Consider the following 22,069-nt stretch of genomic DNA (forward strand, 5'->3'; position numbering starts at 1 on the left):
AGAAAACTAAGAAAATAACTGTCTTTTATCCAGGAGTGTCCTGGGCAATCGAGTTTTAAAATCACATGCAATTTTCATGTCAGCACACTGAACAAATTTTGCTTTAATTAATGTCCATAAATCTTCTGTTTTTAGTAACAGTCACTTACCATGTAACTGGAAAGTCACTGGGATTATGTCTAATACAATGGCAGAGCCTCTGTTGTGGATGTCCCTAAACTATGTGTTTACAAAGTGTTATACAAGAAAGGCAGCAATTTATGGTGCTATGGAAAGGAGATGGTTAAATGACTCTATAGGCCGAGCCAGGCTGTATAAAAAGGCAATGTGTGGTTTAAGCATCAATAAATGAACAGGAATTAATGGGGATGTTGCAGGAATAGAGATTGATCTGGAGATAGCTGTAATTATTGCAGAAATACTGATAAAGTAGCAATTTGCTGACATCTTGTCTCTAGAGAAATTCTGCACGAGAAGTTTGGGAAAGTGAGGAATGTTGAAGTTGGCTACCATTCTAATCTACTATAGCAATTTGATCTGTCTCTGCTATTATATTGGCCTGTGACGTTGTCAAAGGCTGCTCATCTCTTCCTGGATTGCCCTGACTCAAAATAACCACACAGAAACTGTATTAATTAAATCACTACTTCAACTGTTAGCTCTAGCTTCTTATTGACTAGCTCTTACATCTTAAATTAACCCATTTCTATTATTTTATATTTTACCACGAGGCTCGTGATCTACTGGCAAGGTTCTTGCTCGTGACTCACTTCCTTCTCCTCAGGTGGCTATAAGGTGTCTTGCTCACTCCACCTACTCTCTCTCTATATCTTTTATCTTTTCCATCCTGGTTATATTCTGTTAAGCTATTGACTGAAAAAGCTTTATTCATTAACCAATAAAAACAAAAAATAGACAGACAGACTCCTCACACCAATGTGAGACTGTAAAACTCACTGGCAAGTCACTGGGGGTAGTGGTGCACACCATTAATCCCAACACTCAAGAGATAGAAGCAGGATCTTGGTGAGTTCGAGGTCAACCTTGTCTACAGAGTGAGTTCCATGACAACCAGGACTGTTATATAGACAAACCATGTCTTGGAAAAACAAATAAATCAATACAAAATGCCCAACCTCATTTGCACAGCTCTACTTCATAAAGTGGAGAGCGTTAAAGTAGGAAGTACACCTGTTTACTGTTCTGTTTGTTGAAATCTCAGGGGCTGCTACCTGAGGGGCTCTTGGGAAAGTGAACTGTCACCAGGGATACCTTGATGGAGTCCCAGTGAGAGAGAGAGTCATGCCACAGTTTCAAAATAGCCTAGTTGGATGGTGTACACTGACCAAGCCCCTTAACGTGTTCATCAGCTTCTTCTCACTGTGATAAAAATGCCTGAGATAAACCGAGAGGGAGGGAGGTTGATGCCTTCTGGCTCAGTTTCTGAGAGTTCAGTTCATGGACAGCTGGCCCCTTTGTTTAACCTGCCAAAGCAGAACAGCATTTTCATAAGAGAACTTGATTAGGTGGAGAGGATCATCTCAGGGTTGCCTCAAATCAGAGAGAAAGGGAGGGCCTGCATACCCTGTAAAGACATGCCCCAGGGAACCACACCCTTTCACCAGACCCTCCCTTTGATTAGCCCATTCAGTATCAACTCATCAGTAGACTGATCAATTGGTGATATTAGCGGCCACCCCTTGGTACAATGAGCAGTCCCGTCTCAGTGGGATGGTACATTAACTAGGAGAAGCATTGGGGACTATTACTAGATTCCTTAGCACCTTCATTTTTTCTCAATTGTAGGATAAGGGGAAATGGAAGGTTGTGGTGAGAACTCAAAGAAAATGTATGTGGGTTTGCTTTGTTTTGTCTCTGCAACTTGTGGCTATACAGAAAAATACAGAGATAAACTGTGAAAGATGGCAAGCACACCAATGGAGATTTCTTGCCTAAGAACACATACTCTACAACATACACATACCTTGGTTCAAAGTTCTTTTCAAACAGTAATATACATAAAGTGCAATGGGGAATTTTAGGCTTAAATACATGTGTCCTGTAAATTATGAGTATTTCTGTGGAGTTGAGCACTTTTCAAATTGTGGTCGTGCCATTCTTTGTCATTGGGACTGAAGAATTGCATAAATCTCGACATGGAAAACTTGACTCCTCTTTAAGCTGCATTCGAAGGAGACAGTTGCTCATTTGTTCCCACCTGCATATTTAATGTATGCTGTGTTCCTGTTTCTTTGTATCTCCACATGAAAGCCCTTTAGCCCACTGTGCTTTTCTTTCCAATCAAAAGATAAAAGAACTCTGAGGTCTCTTGGGCATACCCTATGTTCTCTTCGGCTTTTCCTCGTTGTTGACATGCCAGAACACTATACAAATTCTTTGCCTTGAAAAAAATAAACAAAAGAAAAAAGTGGTTAGAAAATAAGTAAAATGGATTTGGAAGAGGAGACCAATGGACTTTGATAAAGCAGAGGATCATTTTATAGACGGCTGGAATTAAATATATCAGCTCTAAAAATCAATGAGAAGCAGTTTGACAATGTAAAGTGTAGTGGGTCAATTCCTCTAGCAAAATATTCTCTTGTGAAAATCCATTTATGTATACATTGTTGTGAGGACACTGCTTGTTTGTTTCCAGCTGTTCAGCCCTGAAATAATCACTCAAAAGCCATATTATTTGCTATCCTGTTTGACCAATAGTTTAAGCATGTTTCTGGCTCTTATATCTTAATTTAACCCATCTCTATTAATCTATGTATTTCCACGAGACTGTGGCTTACCAGGTAATGTTCTCGCATCTGTCTCCAGTGGGGCTACGTGGGCTGTGGGTTTTTTGTTTGTTTGTTTTTGTTTGTTTGTTTTTGCTTTTCAGATTGGCAAGGGGACTGCTCAGCTCAGATTTCTCGCTGCTAAGTAGTCAGGGGTGGAATTCTTAGGAGTATTTAAATAAAACTTGGTGATAGGAAGAAATCTTAGACAAATCATATAGTATTAATCGAGAAAACACAAAATACAAGTGAAAGATGTTAATTTTTCTCCCTTGGTTTGTTATGGGTGAATAAGCTGTCAGTCAGACTGGATACAGAATTAGAGCCAGAGACTATGTCTTATTATTTTCAAGTTGACAGAGAATCCACAGGTTTTTGGATTTTGGAGTTGAGAGGGTATGAGTGGGAGGATGATATTAATGAAGAGGAATGACAAGTTAAGACTGTGTTAGGGTTACCCATGAGGAATATAGATTTTTCTAAAATAAAATGCTAATGAGGCATGAAATAATAAGTCTTTTGCTGCAAAGAAAATAGAGTCGTGTAATTGCTGCTTTGTTTTGTGCTATGCCACTAGAAAGCATTGAAGAGACATGGCCAGAAAGCACTTACTCAAAAAATAAAAAATAAAATCTAACAATAAGCCATCAAAGAGAAAAAGAAAAGTGCCTCCTCGTGTTTTCTGTCCTCTTCATTTTACATTCTGTTCCTCTTCTTCCCACACTTCAAGCCCTCCCCTCAAGCTGCCAGCTGGAATATTGTGATTGAGAGCAGAGCACACAAACAATTACACTTTGTGACATTTCATATAACAGCTCTAGAAGGATGGCTATGGGTTTAGTAAAGAGTCTGTGGCCAGCTGAAGCCACTTGGAATGTTAGGTAGGGAAAGATCAGAAAACTGGCATGGACAGATTCATCAGTAGTGTCTAGAGTCAAAACCCAAGAAAACAAGGATGCAATGGACTGGAACAGTAGCTCTGTCCATGGTCTCAAAGTCTAACCATGAACTTGTCTCATTGCCATGCCCATCTGGCGTATGGCGCTGCTCTATTTTGCCTAACTTGGTAAAAATGGCAAAGGCTTAATGAAGTGCATCACCCCCTCCATCTAAGCTTTTATATCCCATAAGCTGGCCTGAGAATCACAAAGTGATCTCCAGGAGGGTTATAAAAATGAGTAGCCCATGGCTTTTATCATAGTCTCCAGAACCTATTTCATACCCATCCATTGTTCTGCTGGTCTGAAGTCTCTTGATTCCTTGTGTATAGGATGTTGATATTAGAAGAATTTCCTTTCTAAAAATTCTTGATTTCATAATTCTAACTCCTCCTTTCCTTCCTGCTCTGTGGTAAGATCTTTGTTGGTCGTTTTTACTGCTTGCTTTTACCTTCACAAATGAAAATGTTCCTGATGTTCTATCCTTGTCTCTCCTGTTCCCCTTTGAATGATTCTAGTGGCCTTCTTGTGTGTTGACCTGGAGGGTAGGCATGAACTGAGCATCATTAGCCATGCCCATTCTCCCGTTTCAAGGTTTACTTTCAACCTACAGGTGTGTTCTAGTTTATCTGATCAAATTATATTTAGAAACAGCAGATGTGGGCCGTGCATCAGAGGCCCATCCACTGCTATTAACCTCTACCCAACCACCTTCCTGTTTCCTCGGATTCCTACAATTTCCCTCTAAAATTCCCCATGACTCTTTTGTCAGCTCTATCCATTCATGGCATGGAAAATAGAATCTCTTTTCATTTAAAATCTAGCTCAATTATCCTCCAGTGTTTTCGGCTGCTTTCTACACTCAATCCAAAATACCACACTTTTCCTGTTCAGAACGATAGTGTCCCTTGGCTTCAATAGTCTCAACGTTCTTTGGGCTCATCCCTTTTCTCCTTATGCAATCATAATTTGACCTTATTGCATCCCATGAATATTACATGTGTCTGTGTGGTCACCAGGAGATACTGCATGATCTTACCTACCATTTCAGATTATTAACTTCCTTCTTAATTATTTACCTGTGTTTTCCTTTCACAAAGCTCATTCTTTCCACTTGTCTTTCGAGCACCATATTTTTGCACTTCTGGCTTTCCCTATTCCTGTCTTTCTACATGGGAAGCTCTTCTCTCATTTTTAGCCACTGCAATATTCCCTAGTCATAAAAAAATTAGTGGGAAGTATTTCTGCTTCTTCAGAGTCTTTTCCAGAGGCTGTGAGTAATCTTTACATCCTGTAAAACAAAATATATGAAAATAATGCAAGTTTATCTTAATTATAGTTACATGTATATTGCCCAGCTTCTTTGTAGATAATAAGCTTCTGGGATGCTTTTAGTTTCATTAGTCATCGTATTTTTTTGATAAATAAATTGCTCCCTCCTACTGACAAGCAAACAAAGGCATCAATGGTCCATAGGTCTATCCTTTCCTGTGTGATGCATTCTAATTCCCTCTTTATGAATCTAGTCTCTTTTTGCTTTCCAATCCTTTTCACATCCCACGACCATACACTGTTTCCCACTGCTACAGCAAAACTCTTATTATTTCCATAAATATATCTTATAATTGTACTCTATAATGTTGGGAGGGTTGTTCTGAATATTTTAAACACTTTCTCTCATTATATTTTTGTTGTTTGAACCTAGGGCAGGCTTCCTCTAACTCTTAGTGCAGTGTTTTATGCATTTCGCCGTCTGTATGGTATTGTGATTTTCTTACTGCCTAGGTTGTCTGCTAATCTCCTGGATGTTCTTGGAAACTGGTCCTTGAGTTCTCAATGCCAGTTTACCTGGCACAGAGGAAATTCGTAATAAAGGTGTGTTGAAACAATGAATAACTTCAAACTTACCAGTTGGAATTTTACTTATTATCCAAGTTTCATCTCAAAGGCCACCTTGAATGACTGTTACTCAGTGCCTCTACTATGCCTTTTGCTGCTTTATCCGCTTTGCTGTTGGTTCTCTAGGTTAACTTTGTAGATACAGTGAGGAAGCATCCAGTGTGTGTGTGTGGGGGGGGGGGGGATATGTGTTTACCTGACTGCCAGAAATCAGGATCGTGGAATTGTTTTAACCCTGAACAAGATTTACAAATTGAGAATGGCATTATAAATATGCAAATATTATGGAAATGTTCTTACTGATTAGGATAATTCTAAGGAACCTAATTTTGCTCCTGACCTACCCATCTGTGAGACCCGTCAATCAGAGAACTTGTTATCATATTTAGGTTCAAAGATATTAGACAAGAATAATGCATGGAAAATAACCAGGAAGCTCAAGAAATATCAAGCGCTGATACGAAATTATCCTGTAAAATATAAGAAGTGCTTTCTTTGTTTAAAATGTCAGCAGTCACCTGCAGATTATAAATAAATAATTAATTATCTACTATGGGGGGTGGTCTGAGGACTAGGGATATACTTTTAGATTCAACTCATCTAAATAATTTAAATCAAAATGTTGAAAGTATATAAGGACCTAAAAGGTGCCGTTCTGGTTTTAGTCTGTAACCGAAATAACTCTGATGAAAATCTATCTTACGGAAATTTCAAAAAGAAAAAGATACCTGAAATTTATAGCTTACCATGTAAATTCCCGTCCTGAGCTTCTCTGGCTTTCCTTCTGAGGAGGAACCACTGAAATGCAACCTTGTATTCAGTTTTAGATATCCTGTGGAAATACTGTTCCTCTTCTCTTTAAAAATGTGAGCCTCTCAATTTTAAATGGGCTTCATTCATGACAATAATGAAAAAAAAAAAAGAAATCAAAGGAAGGACACAGTGTACGATTCCTAAAATTGTCAATTGCTTGCGTGTGGTGGAGGCTCATCTCTGATGTGTTCCGCTTGGCCTCTTTAAGGAATTGCAGCAGTATCTTGCCAACCTGGCTGAGCAGTGCAGTGCTGGCAATAACGGCGTGGAGCTCCCCGTTGTCATCATTCTGGATAATCTTCACCACGTGGGTTCTTTGAGCGATATCTTCAATGGTTTCCTCAACTGTAAATACAACAAATGGTAAGCGCGTGAAAATAATCGGACCAGTCACGTTAAGAAATGGTGATGCCATTGACTTCTGTGTACCTTTATATGTTTTAACACTTCTAGTGGATACCATTAGTGCAAAACTTGTAATAGGATCCTAAATTTCCATAGAATCTGCATGTGTGCTTTAGAATACTTATTTATCCACAGTTATGTCTCTAGAAGGGGTTTGTCTTGCTTTGTTTGCTTGTTTAGGTGCTGGTTTTGTTTTGAGACAAGGTGTCATTATCTTAACCACGTTGGCCCCAGCTTCACAGTAATCCCCCTGCCTCTCTCTTCCCAAACTACTGCACCTGATCTTTGGGTACTTTTATGCAAGCATTATGCCTTCTTTGATGATGTTAGTTTCCATAGACATACCAGAAGTCTAGGATGCCAGTGTGGATGGTGTAATGGTTGGATTCTTTGAATAGGGAATGTGATAGGTAGATGTTTCATTCTTGGGATCAGGGGTATCTGTTAAATCTCTAATTTTCCTGTTCTTGGTATAATTAGGAGGGCACAATGATATCCCTGGTTCCATGGTGGTGGGAGTGTTTTGAAAGAATTATTTTTTTTTAGAGAGGCTACCATTGTGTACAATTTTATCTTTTACTAAAGCCTGCACAAAACTTCCCAGAGAGAGACGGGCAGTGGTGGCACACGCCTTTAATCCCAGTACTTGGGAGACAGGGACAGGCGAATCTCTGTGAGTATGAGGCCAGCCTGGTCTACAGTGCTAGTTCCAGGACAGCTAGGGCTGTTACGCAGAGAAACCAAAAAAATCAAATCAAAACAAAACAAAAACAAACAAACAAAAACTTCCCAGAAGGAAAGGCATTAATATTGGGAATCATTAAAAATGAAGTGTGGTCTGCAGTGTTAAATGCAGAACTTGGTCAAGCAGCAACAGTTGCCATGTGGTCCATGCCAGAGAGAATTGCATCACTTTTCCCTCTAGCATGTATAAACGCTCCATTCTCTTATTTTTCCTAGTCCTTATATTATTGGAACAATGAATCAGGGAGTCTCTTCGTCACCAAATTTAGAGCTACATCACAATTTCAGGTATGGACTTAAAGGACTGTGTGTGTGTGTGTGTGTGTGTGTGTGTGTGTATGTGTGTGTGTGTGTGTACACATGCATACACGCACCTGCCTTCCTAGCTGTGCTCTTGTGTGCACATGTTACTGTTTCTTTCTAATCAGAAAAACGGCTGTTTTTCCCTTTGCTTGTTGACACTCCTGCCCACAGTGACCTGTGTCGTGGGGATAATTCTCACTCTCCTGGCACCCTTTCTCAAGCAGACATTCTGTGATCTTTAATCTGTCATCAAAAGTGTTTCTCTTCCTGCACACTACTTCCCTGGCTAAAATAGAGCATCCTGCTTCTGAGTGAAGGCTGTGAAGAGAGCTCCTATTTCAGGATCTACACTCTCCCACAGCGGCCCTCTCAGCATGCATGCACCCACTCACTCTCAGGAACATAAGCTCCTTGGAAGCTATGAAGTAAAACTCCAATGATAATAGATTTTCTAAATGCTTGCAGTATCACACTGTGGCTATTAATTAATAGAGGAACATTAGTGCTTTATATTGCAATGAAAATTACTATGGAAATACATTTTAAGTTCTCCAAAAGGACATTGGATTTTCCTTTTATTTTTTTGCAGGTGGGTGTTGTGTGCAAACCACACAGAACCAGTGAAAGGCTTCTTAGGCAGGTATCTTCGAAGGAAATTGATAGAGATGGAAATCGAAAGGAATATACGGAATAATGACCTAGTCAAAATCATAGATTGGATTCCTAAGACATGGCATCACCTCAATAGCTTTTTGGAAACACATAGTTCTTCTGATGTGACCATCGGTAAGTTCCAGAATTAGAATATCCCATTTCCTGTGAGCATTGTGTAAAGGTGGCCAGACTGGATGACGAAACAACAAAGAAAGCTAGGCTTCTCAAAGCTTCCAAAGATTAAGGGATTATTTCCTTCGTAAAACCATCTTTCTCTGGGGGTTACAGCTACAATTATTTTATTGTATCTGACAATTATGGAAAGTAAAATTAAGTTTGAAATAGAAAAGTATCCAAAAGTTAGACCACCAGTCCAAATAAAAAGTCCTCAGTGTAATTTTTTTTTTGCTAAAAAGAATACTTCGCAGATTTTTTTCTATTAATTAACTTATTCAGATATGTCATTGAGAGAAGACTTTAGTTAAAAATAAGAGCATTCTGGTAAATAAGTTTTGTATTTCACGTTTTTTTTCAAAAGATAAAACTGAGTTCCCCTCTTTGGGGAGCACAGTGGTGTCTGTCTACTCCTTAAGTTTCATGGGCAGAACTACATTTCCCACTGTTATCAGCCATTAAATATCCTTAGCTGCAGGCATGAATCCTATCTTCAGCTCAGAGTATTTAGACTGATTCCAAATCCTACCATGAATGACATCTTGTAATCCACAATTCCTGTCTGTGCTACTGAACTTTATAGTGTCTGTAAAATAGGACTGGAGCAGAAATGTCACTATTTCTTCTCATTCTGTGTTATTAAACAATTAATGTTTCATTGGTAAGAAAACAAGAGGCCTGGAGGGCAGGCTTGACCTTCCATGAACATGTTTTCATGACGATTGGGCTGACCAACATTAGAATTTTCTAGGAATACGTGTGCTATATTTCTCCAAAATATCTCTAAACATGTGTTTGGATTGGTAAATACAATGCTTCTGAAACATTTTATCATTTGTGTCTTCTCAGGTCCTCGGCTTTTTCTTCCTTGCCCCATGGATGTGGAAGGTTCTAGGGTGTGGTTCATGGACCTTTGGAATTATTCCTTGGTACCTTACGTTCTGGAGGCAGTGAGGGAAGGCCTTCAGGTAGAATATTTGACTTGTATTACTGTGTCGAAAAACAAAGTAAAAAAAGAAACCAAGCCCCTATTCTTTCAAAAACAAATCCATTCCTTTTTTTTGGATATTTATGCAGAAAACTAAAGAGCGACAAATGTACAATAGTGTGTCTCCTATCACAAGGCTCATATGTATGTGTGTATACATATGTGTGTATATGTATATATGTGTGTATGTATATATATGTATGTGTGTATACATATGTGTGTATGTATATATGTGTTTATGTATGTGTGTATACATATGTGTGTATATATATGCGTGGATGTATATATGTGTATGTGTGTATACATGTGTGTGTATATGTATATATGCGTGGATGTATATATATGTGTGTGTATGTATGTGTGTATACATATGTGTGTATATGTATATATGTGTGTGTATGTATGTGTGGATGTATATATATGTATGTGTGTATACATACGTGTGTATATGTATATATGCATGGATGTATGTCTGTATACATATGTGTGTATATATATGTGTGTGTATGTATATATGTGTGTATGTATGTGTGTATACATATGTGTATATGTATATATGTGTGTATGTATGTGTGTATACATGTGTGTATATGTATATATGTGTGTGTATGTATGTGTGGATGTATATATATGTATGTGTGTATACATATGTGTGTATATGTATATATGTGTGGATGTATGTGTGTATACATATGTGTGTATATGTATATATGTGTGGATGTATGTGTGTATACATATGTGTGTATATATATGTGCGTGTTTGTATATATGTGTGTATGTATGTGTGTATACATATGTGTGTATATGTATATATGTGTGTGTATGTATGTGTGGATGTATATATATGTATGTGTGTATATGTATATATGCATGGATGTATGTGTGGATGTATATATATGTATATGTGTATATACATATGTGTGTATATGTATATGTGTGTGGGTGTATATGTATATATATATGTATATGTATTTGTACATGTCTGTACAGAAGTAACTCTCCCAGCAATGCATTGAAGGCCAAGACTATTACAATGGGTATTGAAAATGTTCTTATTAAATAGATAGGTAATTACAGTTATCCATTGTAAGACACAGACTATTAAGCGGATTCAAGGAAAAAGATATGACTTTATTTCAAACATTTTGCATTTTATGAATTTTCAAAAACCACTATACTACATACAATGTAAGCTCATCTCTCAGATTTCATTTATTTTAAAAATAGTATCATCATTTATGAAAACTCACTTATATTAGAGAAGTTCTATGATAAAATTGACGTTTAGATGAAGTGTTTTTCCCCTCAGATACAGTTTCCATATGAATAAACTATTATCTTAATCTTTGTTTGTAGATTGATGTTTTATATTTGCTTGCTGAGAAACAAAAAGCAACAGAAGCCTCTTATGAGCCCCAAATCAGTAATACATAAACTGCTTAACTTCCTTAGATTCTATCTTTGGAGATACACGCATCTTTTTTATATTATAGTAAATAATATTTGTAAAACTCTTTCTTGAACATTATGATTGTGTAAAGTTTCCATTTGGGTGAGGGTCTTGCGCATTTTAGTAATCATAACCTCTCAGACGAAGTCTATCAATCTCAAGTTTCTTGCTGTGGTTTCTGATAACTTGGTACTAGGTTAGTGTGAGCAGCTAAATAGGTTACCTTATAGATATAGAAGTCAAGCTTAGAGCCGGCACATGGAATAGGCAGAAACTGTACACTTTTAATAATGGACTGTTTTTGTTGTAGTGGAAACTCTTACTATGCGAAAGAATTTAGATAATGGGAATCTTGGAAGGCCCCGTCCATGACCTCTAGGGCAGAAAAGGTCATTGGATCTCATAGTGACCTTATGTTAGAGGAATAAGTGAAGACATGATTCTGGGTCTGTCACTTTAGAGGATTGTAAAAGGAAAGTCATTTTTGGATGAAGGCTGGTGCTTCACTGAGGACCATCTGGGGGATGCTCTGTGACACATGTTCAGATTGGAAAGGATGCTGCTGACACACGCAATCTGAGTTCTTCTGGTGATTCCATCTTTCTTGAAATGTCAGCGATTAAATCATCTCTTTCTGAATGTTTAGATTTCTGTTGTTATTTTCTTGTTATTTTTATTGATTGATTGATTGATCTTTTGTACTCTTGCTGTCCTAGCTGATTCTTTATAAAGATTGGTGTCAACTCTTTATGCACTCTCAAGTCTTTTTATGTCAATTTTAGACTTACAGTTTTTTTGTTTGAGATTTACTTAATATTTTTAGGTGATAAGTGTTTTGCCTGTATGTAGGTATGTATGTGCACCACATATATGCCTTGAGCCTTTGGAGGTGAGAAGAAGGTGTCAGTTACCCTAGACCTAGAGTTAAGGAAGATTGTAATTTGTCATGACAGTGCTAAGTATCAAACTTGGCTGTTCTTAAAGCTTCATCAGTGCTCTTAACCACCAAACCATCCCTCAAACCCCTAAACACAAACTTTTTAAGAATTGTACATTGCCAGGCAGAGGTGGCATATGACTTTAATCCCAGCACTTGGGAGGCAGAGGCAGATGGATCTCTGGCCTACTGAGTGAGTTCCAGGATAGCTAGGACTACACAGACAAACCTGTCTTGATTCCCCCTCAAAAAGAATTGTGCATTTTCCCTTTTAGTCAGTTGTGCACATATCTGTATTTTTTTTATCCTATGTTAAGTAGTTTTTAGCTGAGACAAAACTTCCTGCTCCCATATGAGAGATATTTTTTTAAAAAAAAGTGATGGAAAACAAATAATCTTCAGATTTCTGCCTCTGTTCCTACCTACAAAAGAAATATTGGGACCTAGATAATTTTTGCATTATCATGGATTCAAATTTTAATATAATTTCTGGAGAACCTTAAAAGCATTCCATGGGCTTGTACTCACAGCACCTGTATTTTTCTTTTGTCTCGATGAAACCCTAAAAGCACTGGCTATCAACAGAGAAATCACAAGTTGTCCTCTGAGGTTGTGTCACTAGAGCACCTGGTAGCCAGAATGATCCTAGGAGACGCAGGTCACAAAGGAAAAGAAAGGACACCATTGCCTCCTCCTGAGTGTAGCATTTCTTCCATGGTCTTTCAGCCTTACTCCTTGTTTACAAAATCCCACCAGGCACCATCTCCTCTTCAGTTTATAACATTGTTTACAACATAGAAACTCAGGGATCATCATCTCCCTGTGTTATACTGAGCCTGCTTTCTCCAGTCTCTTGTATCTTTTTTCTTAATTGTGCTCATGATTTTCCCATAGATTCTTACAGACCTCATATTTGGGTTTCCATTTTCTTCCTCTTTTTGTAGTATTCTCATTTATAAGTGTATCAAATGTCTTCTGAACGGAAGCGATGGAATTACGGGGCGGGGAGGGGAATGGCTGTCTCAGTATAATGAATGGACAAAACGCCTCTTCATTCTTCATCTTTCCAAAGTACATTTTACTAGAGAACTCCCTTTATTGTAAAAACAGATTTTGTTTTTTAGATCTCGTTTATCAACCTGGAGAATTTTGTTTGTTTCTTCATTTCTCCTGGGTTTTTAAAGTTATTTGTAACAGCAAACATGTACAAGAATGCCTTTATTTCCATATAATAAACCTCCTTGGTGCTTTCCCTCACATCAGGTGCTCCCTTCCGTCTTGTAGAATTGGGGTTTTAAAGTGACCTCTGTAGATGTATCTACATTTAAAATCTGGAAAATTCTACTGAGGACTGAATATGAAAATAGCTACCTGATTTTTTTCTCAACTGATATAAATGACCTTTGTAATGTGGTGAACTTTTAGATGTACGGGAAACGCGCCCCATGGGAAGATCCCTCCAAGTGGGTCCTTGAGACCTACCCGTGGAATCCTGTATCCCTGCCTCAGGAGGGCCCAGCACTACTGCAGCTGCGGCCAGAAGATGTTGGGTATGAAGGCTGCACATCGACGAAGGAAGCCACAGCATCAAAGCACATTCCCCAGACTGATACAGAAGGGGACCCCTTGGTAAGCATGGACTGCTATTCTTGTTATAGCTTCACATCAGTCTGTAGTCATTGGTATTTAGCCATCATTATCAAAGACCAGTTACTGTAGTTAATGTATGAAATCAGCCTGATGAGGCTGATCATTCAAAATGTTACGACTAGAGCAATTTCCATCATTCAAATTCTTTAAGAAAAAAACAAAAACAAAATTCAACTTATTTGTCAAAAAAAATAATGTAAGAAACCCTGAAACTGGTTCAAACTGTATAAGTATGATTTTTCTCTGATTATACATTAAATTGTGTTGATATTTAGATAATCTGTATTTTAATTGTCCTGACAATCCACTGGGTATTTAAGAGAAAACTGGAAGTTTGCCTATAACTAAAACATGATCAAATGTATACAGAACAAAGCCTATTTTCTATATATAAACTAGCCATATTAAATGCACAGTTAGTGTTCTGTTGCTTTCAGGAAGAAAGGATAAGCTCTGTTGTATATGAGATTTAGTTCTTTTTATGTGCATTGGTGTTTTACCTGCATTTGTGTCTGTGAGAGGGTTCTAGACCTCCTGGAACTAGAGTTACAGATAGTTTGTGAGCTGTCTTGTGGGTGCTAGGAATTGAATCCAGGTCCTCTAGAAGAACAGTCAGTTCCTTTAACTGCTAAGACATTTCTGTGGCAATCAAAAAGGATGTAGCCTTACCATGTTCCTCATGGTATTAGACCATATAATTTTAGTTTTAAAAGCACTACAATAGTTTAAGTGTATACAACTCCAATGTCTGACTATTATGAAAGTATTAAGTACGTATTGTGATTAGCAATAAATACCCATTTTAGTGTACCTGCTTTTTACTCATAGTATTCTACTAGTGAGAACCTCAAGAAATGATTACCTTGCATGCTCAGTGACTAAAAGGATCATCTAAAGTTAAACCTTGGGTCAGATATATTCTGTTGCGAACATACATATGTTGCCTCTGTCTTTGTTTCCATATGTTTGTATAATCACTGATAGAAAGCAAAAATATATTGCAGTCTAATCTAAATTAGAAATCCTAGTAGGGAAATTACTATTATCAGGAGTCTGGTTTTGAATCTGAACAAGAATGTATGTTCTAATACACTGAACATCATTTTAAAATGAAATGTACATGCATCGTCAAAATGTTTAACGTTGGCACATGTGTGCTGAATGCTGCGATTTGGTGATCATAGTAGGTGTCACTGTTTATGATCTTAAAAGGACATAGTCCAGTAGCGATGTGAGACGTGTGCTTGCATTGACCGCAGCAAGTACGGGAGAACTGGGGGACAAAGTTGAGAGTCTGTTACAGGACCTGACAGATGGGATAGTTGAGCTGGGTATTGAAACAGGCATTGGCATTGTTTGTGCGGTTGAATGCAGAACCTCTCAAATCAAGGAATTATCACACTGTTGTAATATGAGCGGCTGGGCTGCGTCCCCAGCACCCCGGCTGCCTGCTAGCTTATGCCCGAAATAACAACACACAAACTGTATTCATTTAAACACTGCTTGTCCCATTTTGCTTGGCCCATTAGCTCTAGCCCTTACTGGCTAATTCTGATATCCCGATCAACCCATCTCTAATAAACTGTGTAGCTCCGGTCTTACCGGGAAAGATTCAGCATGTCTGACCTGGCGGCTTGCTTCATCGCGTGCATCTGCCTGGGAGAGTGGAGCACGGCCTCTCTCTGAGCTCACTTCCTCTTCTTCCCAGCATTCTGTTCTGTTTACTCCTCCCACCTATGTTTTAACCTATCAGGGCCAAGCAGTTTCTTTATTGCTTAACCAATGAAATCAACAGATTGATATATGACACTCCCACATCATCACACAAAACACTGCCAAACAGCACAGTGAAAATTAAGAGTTAGAGGCTAAATAACAGTTGGTCAGAAGAATTAAAACTATAGACTTATCCAGCTGTTAGATCTCATTGAGTCATTTTATTTTTACATGTAGTTAAAACTTGATCACACGGACAATGGGGCATCATTGTTTATCTGTTTAGCTTTGTAGTTGCTTAAGATGATTTAAGTAACAGAGCAGAGGAGAAAGCATGGGTCTGGGTTAGCTGGCAGAACTACCTGAGAAAAACTGAAGAATGTGTTAAAGTAATAGGCAAGGAAAGGATGCAGGGGAGACCAGGGGAAAATGATGTTCAGAGAATCCAGACCCATCACAATGGTAACTGAGTTGTATGTGAACTCACTTTCTTTTTATCATGTCTTTTGTTGGCAATTGAATACAACAACATGGCCAGAAGCAGAGTGAATCACATTGGTACGTGTTTATTACAGATGTGAGACTGGGAGCTGATGCTGATTGAACCAATTATGGAGCACCATTTTCTTTTATTTATTTTATTTTATGTATATGAGTGTTTTTGCCTGCACGTATGTGTGTGCGCCAATACGTATGCCTGGTGCCCACTGAGGTTCAAAGTGTATTTTCTCTTGTTAAGTGGGGAGGGTGCTCAGACACAATACTTCTATAAACCAGCTTCAGTCAAATGCTTAAGTTTCAGATGTTATCACAAACCATTTTCATCTCATATCCTTGTGTAGGTGGTTTAATACATTATGGTAGTTAAGGCTGAAATGCTATTGAAAAATGCCCTGAAAATTATCAAAATGATTTCAAAATACTCTATAACCACCGCCTCTTTGTCAAAATGGCATTCCTGCTGGAACTGATGATTGCCAGTTCATTCTTTATTTCAAAAGCTTTATTAAGCATACATTTTTATACTGACATACAAATATTCATGGCCTGACTGAAGACTAAGAAATCTTGTTTGAGATATCTCCTCTCTATTTCTCTGAGTTGAAAGATAAAGGACAACTCTGATTGTTCCAGAAAGTACTGTAGTTAGTATTTGGCACTAAGCAATATAAAGTTTATTGTCCTGGAAGAAGCCTTCAATAAGAAAACAAGTCTCCAACCCTCACGAAGACAGGCGCCAATTACCCTGTGCCTTCTGAAATTGTTGAGCCATCGATTTTCCAAGTCTGCTTTTAAACATTCCTTTTTTTTTTTCCTAGCTCCGATCTCTAATAGTGGAACTGCAGATCTATTGAAATCCAAGCCTTTTATTTTATAATACATCGGAGAGCTGTCTTTCTCCCCAGGTGCTCTCAGGCACAATCCTCTCTCCTGGAACAAATGCTACCTTTCTCCTGTGAAGTTGAGACGCTTGAGAAGGCTGCCATTGTTCCAGAAGGTGGCTTTTGTTCTCCGTGATGTATCAATCATATTTCAGCCAGAGCCTCAGTGACAGCAAACACTTGACAGTGATTCTTTCCTTCTCCCTCTTCAAATGCTCATGGTCCGCTTCCTCCGGTTTCCCCTCTCGGGGGTCAGCTCCTGAACAACAGATGGTGCTCTGTTTGCAGCAGCTGGCTTCATTCCACTCCATCCCCCGTTGCTCTCAAGGGACAGTGCTTGCGAGCCTGTGTGTGTGCACGCGTGCATGCGTGTCTGTGTGTGTGTGTGTGTGTGTGTGTGAACATTCATGACTTTCACTTGCCATTCAGTGCTCTCTGCTTCTCCCAGCCAAAAAGCTGGGAAGCTTGGCTTGTTCTCCAGCAACCAACCCAGATGTCCAGCTGTGATAGTTCCCTTTCCAGTCTCGCTGCTGGAGCAGAATTCATTCCCAGTACCAAATGAAAGAGTTATCTTGTGGCCCTATTTTGTTCTCTCGGTGTAGACCTGTAGTCCTATTTGAGAGAAACAATTCAGGCGCCAGGTCAGTGAGCGAAAACTGCCCTGTGCATTTCGTTTGGATGGGATGAAAAGAAAAGGATCTCCAAGATGGCTCAGGGCCCTGCTCATTCTGGGTGCTGGCTGACTCGGTGCTCACAGGGATGTCTCTTTCTCTTTCTTCAGATGAATATGCTAATGAAACTCCAGGAAGCAGCCAACTACTCGGGCACACAAAGCTGCGACAGCGATAGCATCCGCCACCATGAAGACGGTTTGGATTCCTCACTTGAGTCCACTCTCTAAAGGGTGGGAGGAGCTAGGCGAAGGACGATGCCTTTCAGAGGTGTTTTAAAGACAGGTATTGTCACTAAACCACTGCCAGTATGAAAGTCCCCTGTCCAGAGCCCTGACCCAGAGCAGTCGTGCCCTCCAAGGAGGCAGCAAGATTAAGCTGGAAGCACCGAGATGCTAAATTTAAATGGGAGCTTAGTTTATTTTATTCCTAGGCATTTTGTAATCATGGAGTCAGCAAGGGCACTCCATTATGTGACTGGAAAGGACCCTGACCACAGGGCAACTGAGTAGATTGCACATGGGATAGCAGGCCGGACTCTATTTTCTTCCTCTTTCAAAGTTTACAATGCAGGACTTTTTTTTTTCCTTTTCTTTTCCTTTCTTTTTTTGTGCCTTTCTTTTGTTTCCTCTGAGGGACTGCCCTCCTCAGGCAGGGTCCGTTCTTCTGATCCATGCAACAGCCTTTGTGGCCACATGGTGCTGGTGACAGGGATGCAGTAGTGTCTGTGTTGTGCGCTCACTCCATTGCAGAATGACTCCAGGAGGCCAGTCCTCACCGTAAGCACAAAGGGAATTGTGCAACCACCAGGAAAACACTACTGTGGCAAACGGGAAGGGCCAGCTTCCTTCTAACCGCTGTGTTCTCCCCAAGTGCGCTACCCTATTAGTGTATGAGTCATGGGTTTTATAAGGTTGTTTTTACCACAGTGGTCTTTTTCAAACCACCTGCCCACTCCCTGAACCAGAGTTTTATACCAATTATTAGTCAACACTGACAAAAGGCTTTTTTAGGGCTGTATTTGTTTTTGCCTTTTCAGTGAAAGAAGGAACATTTTCTATGGTGCTGTCTCACTGCCTTAAACCAGATTTCTCCAACAGTTTAACAGTTGGTTTCGATCCTAAACCATTGGTAATTTCCACTGTCTCTTCATTTACAACCAAGCAACACACCAGTTAACACAGCAGCCTCACTCCTCGAGTTCGTTTTTCTTATTTTCTTTTTCTTGAAAGAAATGGATAGGAGAAAGATCAGTATTTTTATCTTATGAATAAAGAGATTTCTTTGCCTATCCTGCCAATAATTTGAGAACCCTAGAACCCTTCTGTGCCCATCACTTCGAAGCAGAGACATGTGGCTTTATTCCATCCAGGGCTAAATGAAAGCAGTTCAGAAGGTGGGAGATATCTAACTCGGATCCAGGTGAAATACAAGCACTGGGTTCAGCATGAGCACAACTCTTTGGCTTTCCTTCCCTCGTCTTTATCTTTCCAAGAAAAGAAAATGTTAGTTTTGACGCATGTTGTTTTGATTACTATTGTTGTACACGAGACATTCGGCATTAAAGAACACTGAGGCAGTCAGCCACTGTGGAAGAGGAAGCATTTATACTGTACAAAACGGTTAGATTTGCACACTCTACTGGGTAGGTATTGTAAATAATGATTTTCCTTTCCTTCAAACTTGCACAAAATCAAAACTAACACAAAATTGTATCTTATCCTGTTGGTGTTACGAGGTGTTCCACTTGCTGAGATTTCCTGTATGTTGCAAACCAATACAGAATGCAACCCCTCGAAGCTGTTATTATCTGGTGTGTTTGTCCTGTACTTACAAGTTGTTGTGACAATGCAGGAGCTATCCGTGCTAGAGTGAGCATGCTTCCAGACTGTACATGAGGCCAGTACACTTTTGGATGACTAACTGTCTGAAAGTACATCTCTTGTGGCAGGCTATGAAGACAGTGCGTGAAAACTGATCAGTCACTGGCAAAGTGACACCACCCACAGAGGATGGGTTCAAAGTTTAGGAAACTTAAGGTCTATGCCATGGTATAGATGTAGCTCTGTGCGCCTTTTGGGACATGTTATTGGTGCTACCTTCTGTGACCATCTATGGGTTGGTTTCTCTAGAGCAAAATTAACAACACGAGGTATCTGTGCAGATTTCAGAGTGTCATTGAGTTAATGGGTCGTCACATGGTGCTATTGCCCTGAGGGAAATCAGACTGAACTTGTGCACACAGAATTGTCACCCCGACTTTGAAGCCTCAACTTTGGATCAAATCTGCCGTGCAACATCGATGCACGTAGCTGGATGAGTGACTAGTTGCCCTTGTATGATATGTCATCTAAGGACATTGCTAATCTTTCCCTGCCATTTCGAGAAACACGGTCCACACATGAGCATCAACAGAACTTCCTGCAATACATCCCAGTAGGTACGCCTAGTTTACAACATAAACTAGTTTGTGAAACATTTGTCTGTATACATTTTATATTTTGTACATTTTTGGATGTAACATATCATGTAAATAGCAGAAGCAGTGAAAGAAATCACCTGAGAAATTTTGTAGTCTTTGTAAAGCCCCAACAATCAGTACTTGGTGTCAATGGACCTTACTGAATGATGTATTTTCTATTGGTTTATTGTTCCTCTAGCTTGTAAACCAGCTTGCATATATTTTTTTGCAAATGTGCACCCTGTATCTGTCTAAATTATTACTTTGCCATTAAAGTGGAATTATTTATTGACAACAAGGTGTGGTGTCTATGTATGGGGAAATTTTGAATGGTGATGTGTAGGGACGAGTCAGGCTTTAAAATGCTGCCTCACTATTAACATGTCCTCAGTAGGGATCTTTGTGAACCTATATTTCATAAGCATCACCGGAAGGGCTCCAAAGGTTCAAGCACATACATGCAACTACATGCAGTATATATGTAGCTCCGAAAGTGAAACTTAATTTATCCAGTGAATATTTTTTGAAAATTCTGAGTGTGATTCCAATATGCCTGGATGACAAAGTACAAATTAATATCAAAATAAAATGCCCATATTCACTGAGGTAAATGAACTCATTATGTGTTTCTTTGTTTTTATTCCATCAAATTCACTTTGGACCTTATAGTAATAATGATGATTTTAAAATAAAAGTAACTCTGTGTGTGTGTGTGTGTGTGTGTGTGTGTGTGTGTGTGTGTGTGTGTAAAAAGTATGGGAGGGAGAGAGAGATAGACGAGACAAAAAGGCAGAAAGAGTTTATGAAATAGGAATAAACTTTCTTTAAAATTATAATTCCTTTCAAAATACTTTGGACATTTCTTGAATCGTAGTAGTAGGATGCGTATCTGGTTGTTTTCTGTTTTTTAATTCTAACACATAAATTACTGGCATTTCTGATCCATCAGTGTCTTATTTCTATAGTCAGTTGAGAGATATAGGACACGTCTACAGTTCTTATTCAGAGTATGAATTAATCCAGTGCTTGATTGTGGCAGCGTATCTCAATGGTCGAACACTTACCTAGCATGTGGGAGGCACTGGATTTAATGGGTTTTTTGTTTTGTTTTGTTTTATTTTGTTTTTCCTGAGAGGAAGAAAACAAAACCTGAAGATGACTCTTATAAATGAAACATCAGACTACATAGGTCAGAATCCCAATGCCACCATTCTTCTCATGGGTCCATTGAAACTCTGCAAGCCTCAATTTTCTCCCTATAAAATGCGAGGAAAGTACCCCTCTTAGAGGTTACTGTGAAAATCGAATGTTATTTATTCCATGAAAATGCTATGGGCAGTGCATAGCTCCCCTATTTTCACCAAAAGCCATAGGAAATAGTCATTACCCTATTTTCAGTATTCTTAAAAATAGTATGTGTAAAAGTTATTTTTGGAATAGGTTTTTGGTTTTGGGTGCTGGAAACAAACAGGAAATCATGTACTGTGAGCACATGATCTACGACTAACTGCACACCTATTCCAAAATGTTGGTAAGAGTACGTCTTAAATTTGGCTTTACCATGTATGAAATGAAGCCAGTGATTGTACTCATTTATACAAAGAACTCAAGAAATTGGACACCAAAAGATCACATAATCTAATAAAAATAATGGAGTACAGACCTAAACAGAGAACTCTCAACAGAGGGATCCGAAATGGCTGAAAGACACTTAAAGAAATGTTCAACATCCTTAGTCATCAGAGAAATACAAATCAAAACAACTCTGAGATTCCATCTTACACCTGTAAGAATGGCCAAGATCAAAAACACTGATGACAACTTATGCTGGAGAGGTTGTGGGGAAAAGGGAACAGTTCTGCATTGCTGGTGGGAATGCAAGCTAGTAAAACCCCTTTGGATGTCAGCGTGGTGATTTCTCAGAAAATTAGGAAACAACCTTCCTCAAGACCCAATAATACCACTTTTGGGTATATATCCAAAGGATGCTGAATCGTGCCACAAGGACATGTGCTCAGCTATGTTCATAGCAGCTTTGTTTGTCTAGCCAGAACGTGGAAACAACCTAAATGCCCCTTGATCAAAGAATGGATTTTAA

General features: G+C 38.9%; 1 protein-coding gene across 6 annotated transcripts in view; it reads left to right on the forward strand.

Moving 5' to 3' along the window:
- Nav3 (neuron navigator 3) overlaps positions 1 to 20,269 on the forward strand; it is a 477,963-nt gene extending 457,694 nt beyond the window's left edge. For 5 of the 6 annotated variants that reach the window (XM_075954789.1, XM_075954787.1, XM_075954788.1 and 2 more), the window contains 6 exons: positions 6,645 to 6,799; positions 7,802 to 7,873; positions 8,478 to 8,674; positions 9,566 to 9,684; positions 13,517 to 13,720; positions 17,621 to 20,269. In XM_075954789.1, coding sequence (XP_075810904.1) covers positions 6,645 to 6,799; positions 7,802 to 7,873; positions 8,478 to 8,674; positions 9,566 to 9,684; positions 13,517 to 13,720; positions 17,621 to 17,740 — 867 coding nt within the window. In that variant the 3' untranslated portion in view covers positions 17,741 to 20,269. The remainder of the gene's footprint in view (positions 1 to 6,644; positions 6,800 to 7,801; positions 7,874 to 8,477; positions 8,675 to 9,565; positions 9,685 to 13,516; positions 13,721 to 17,620) is intronic. The other variant, XM_075954792.1, reaches the window with a different exon arrangement.
- Positions 20,270 to 22,069: the final 1,800 nt, after the last annotated feature.

The sequence above is a fragment of the Microtus pennsylvanicus genome, chromosome 20, assembly GCF_037038515.1.
Source record: "Microtus pennsylvanicus isolate mMicPen1 chromosome 20, mMicPen1.hap1, whole genome shotgun sequence".
Lineage (NCBI taxonomy): Eukaryota > Metazoa > Chordata > Mammalia > Rodentia > Cricetidae > Microtus > Microtus pennsylvanicus.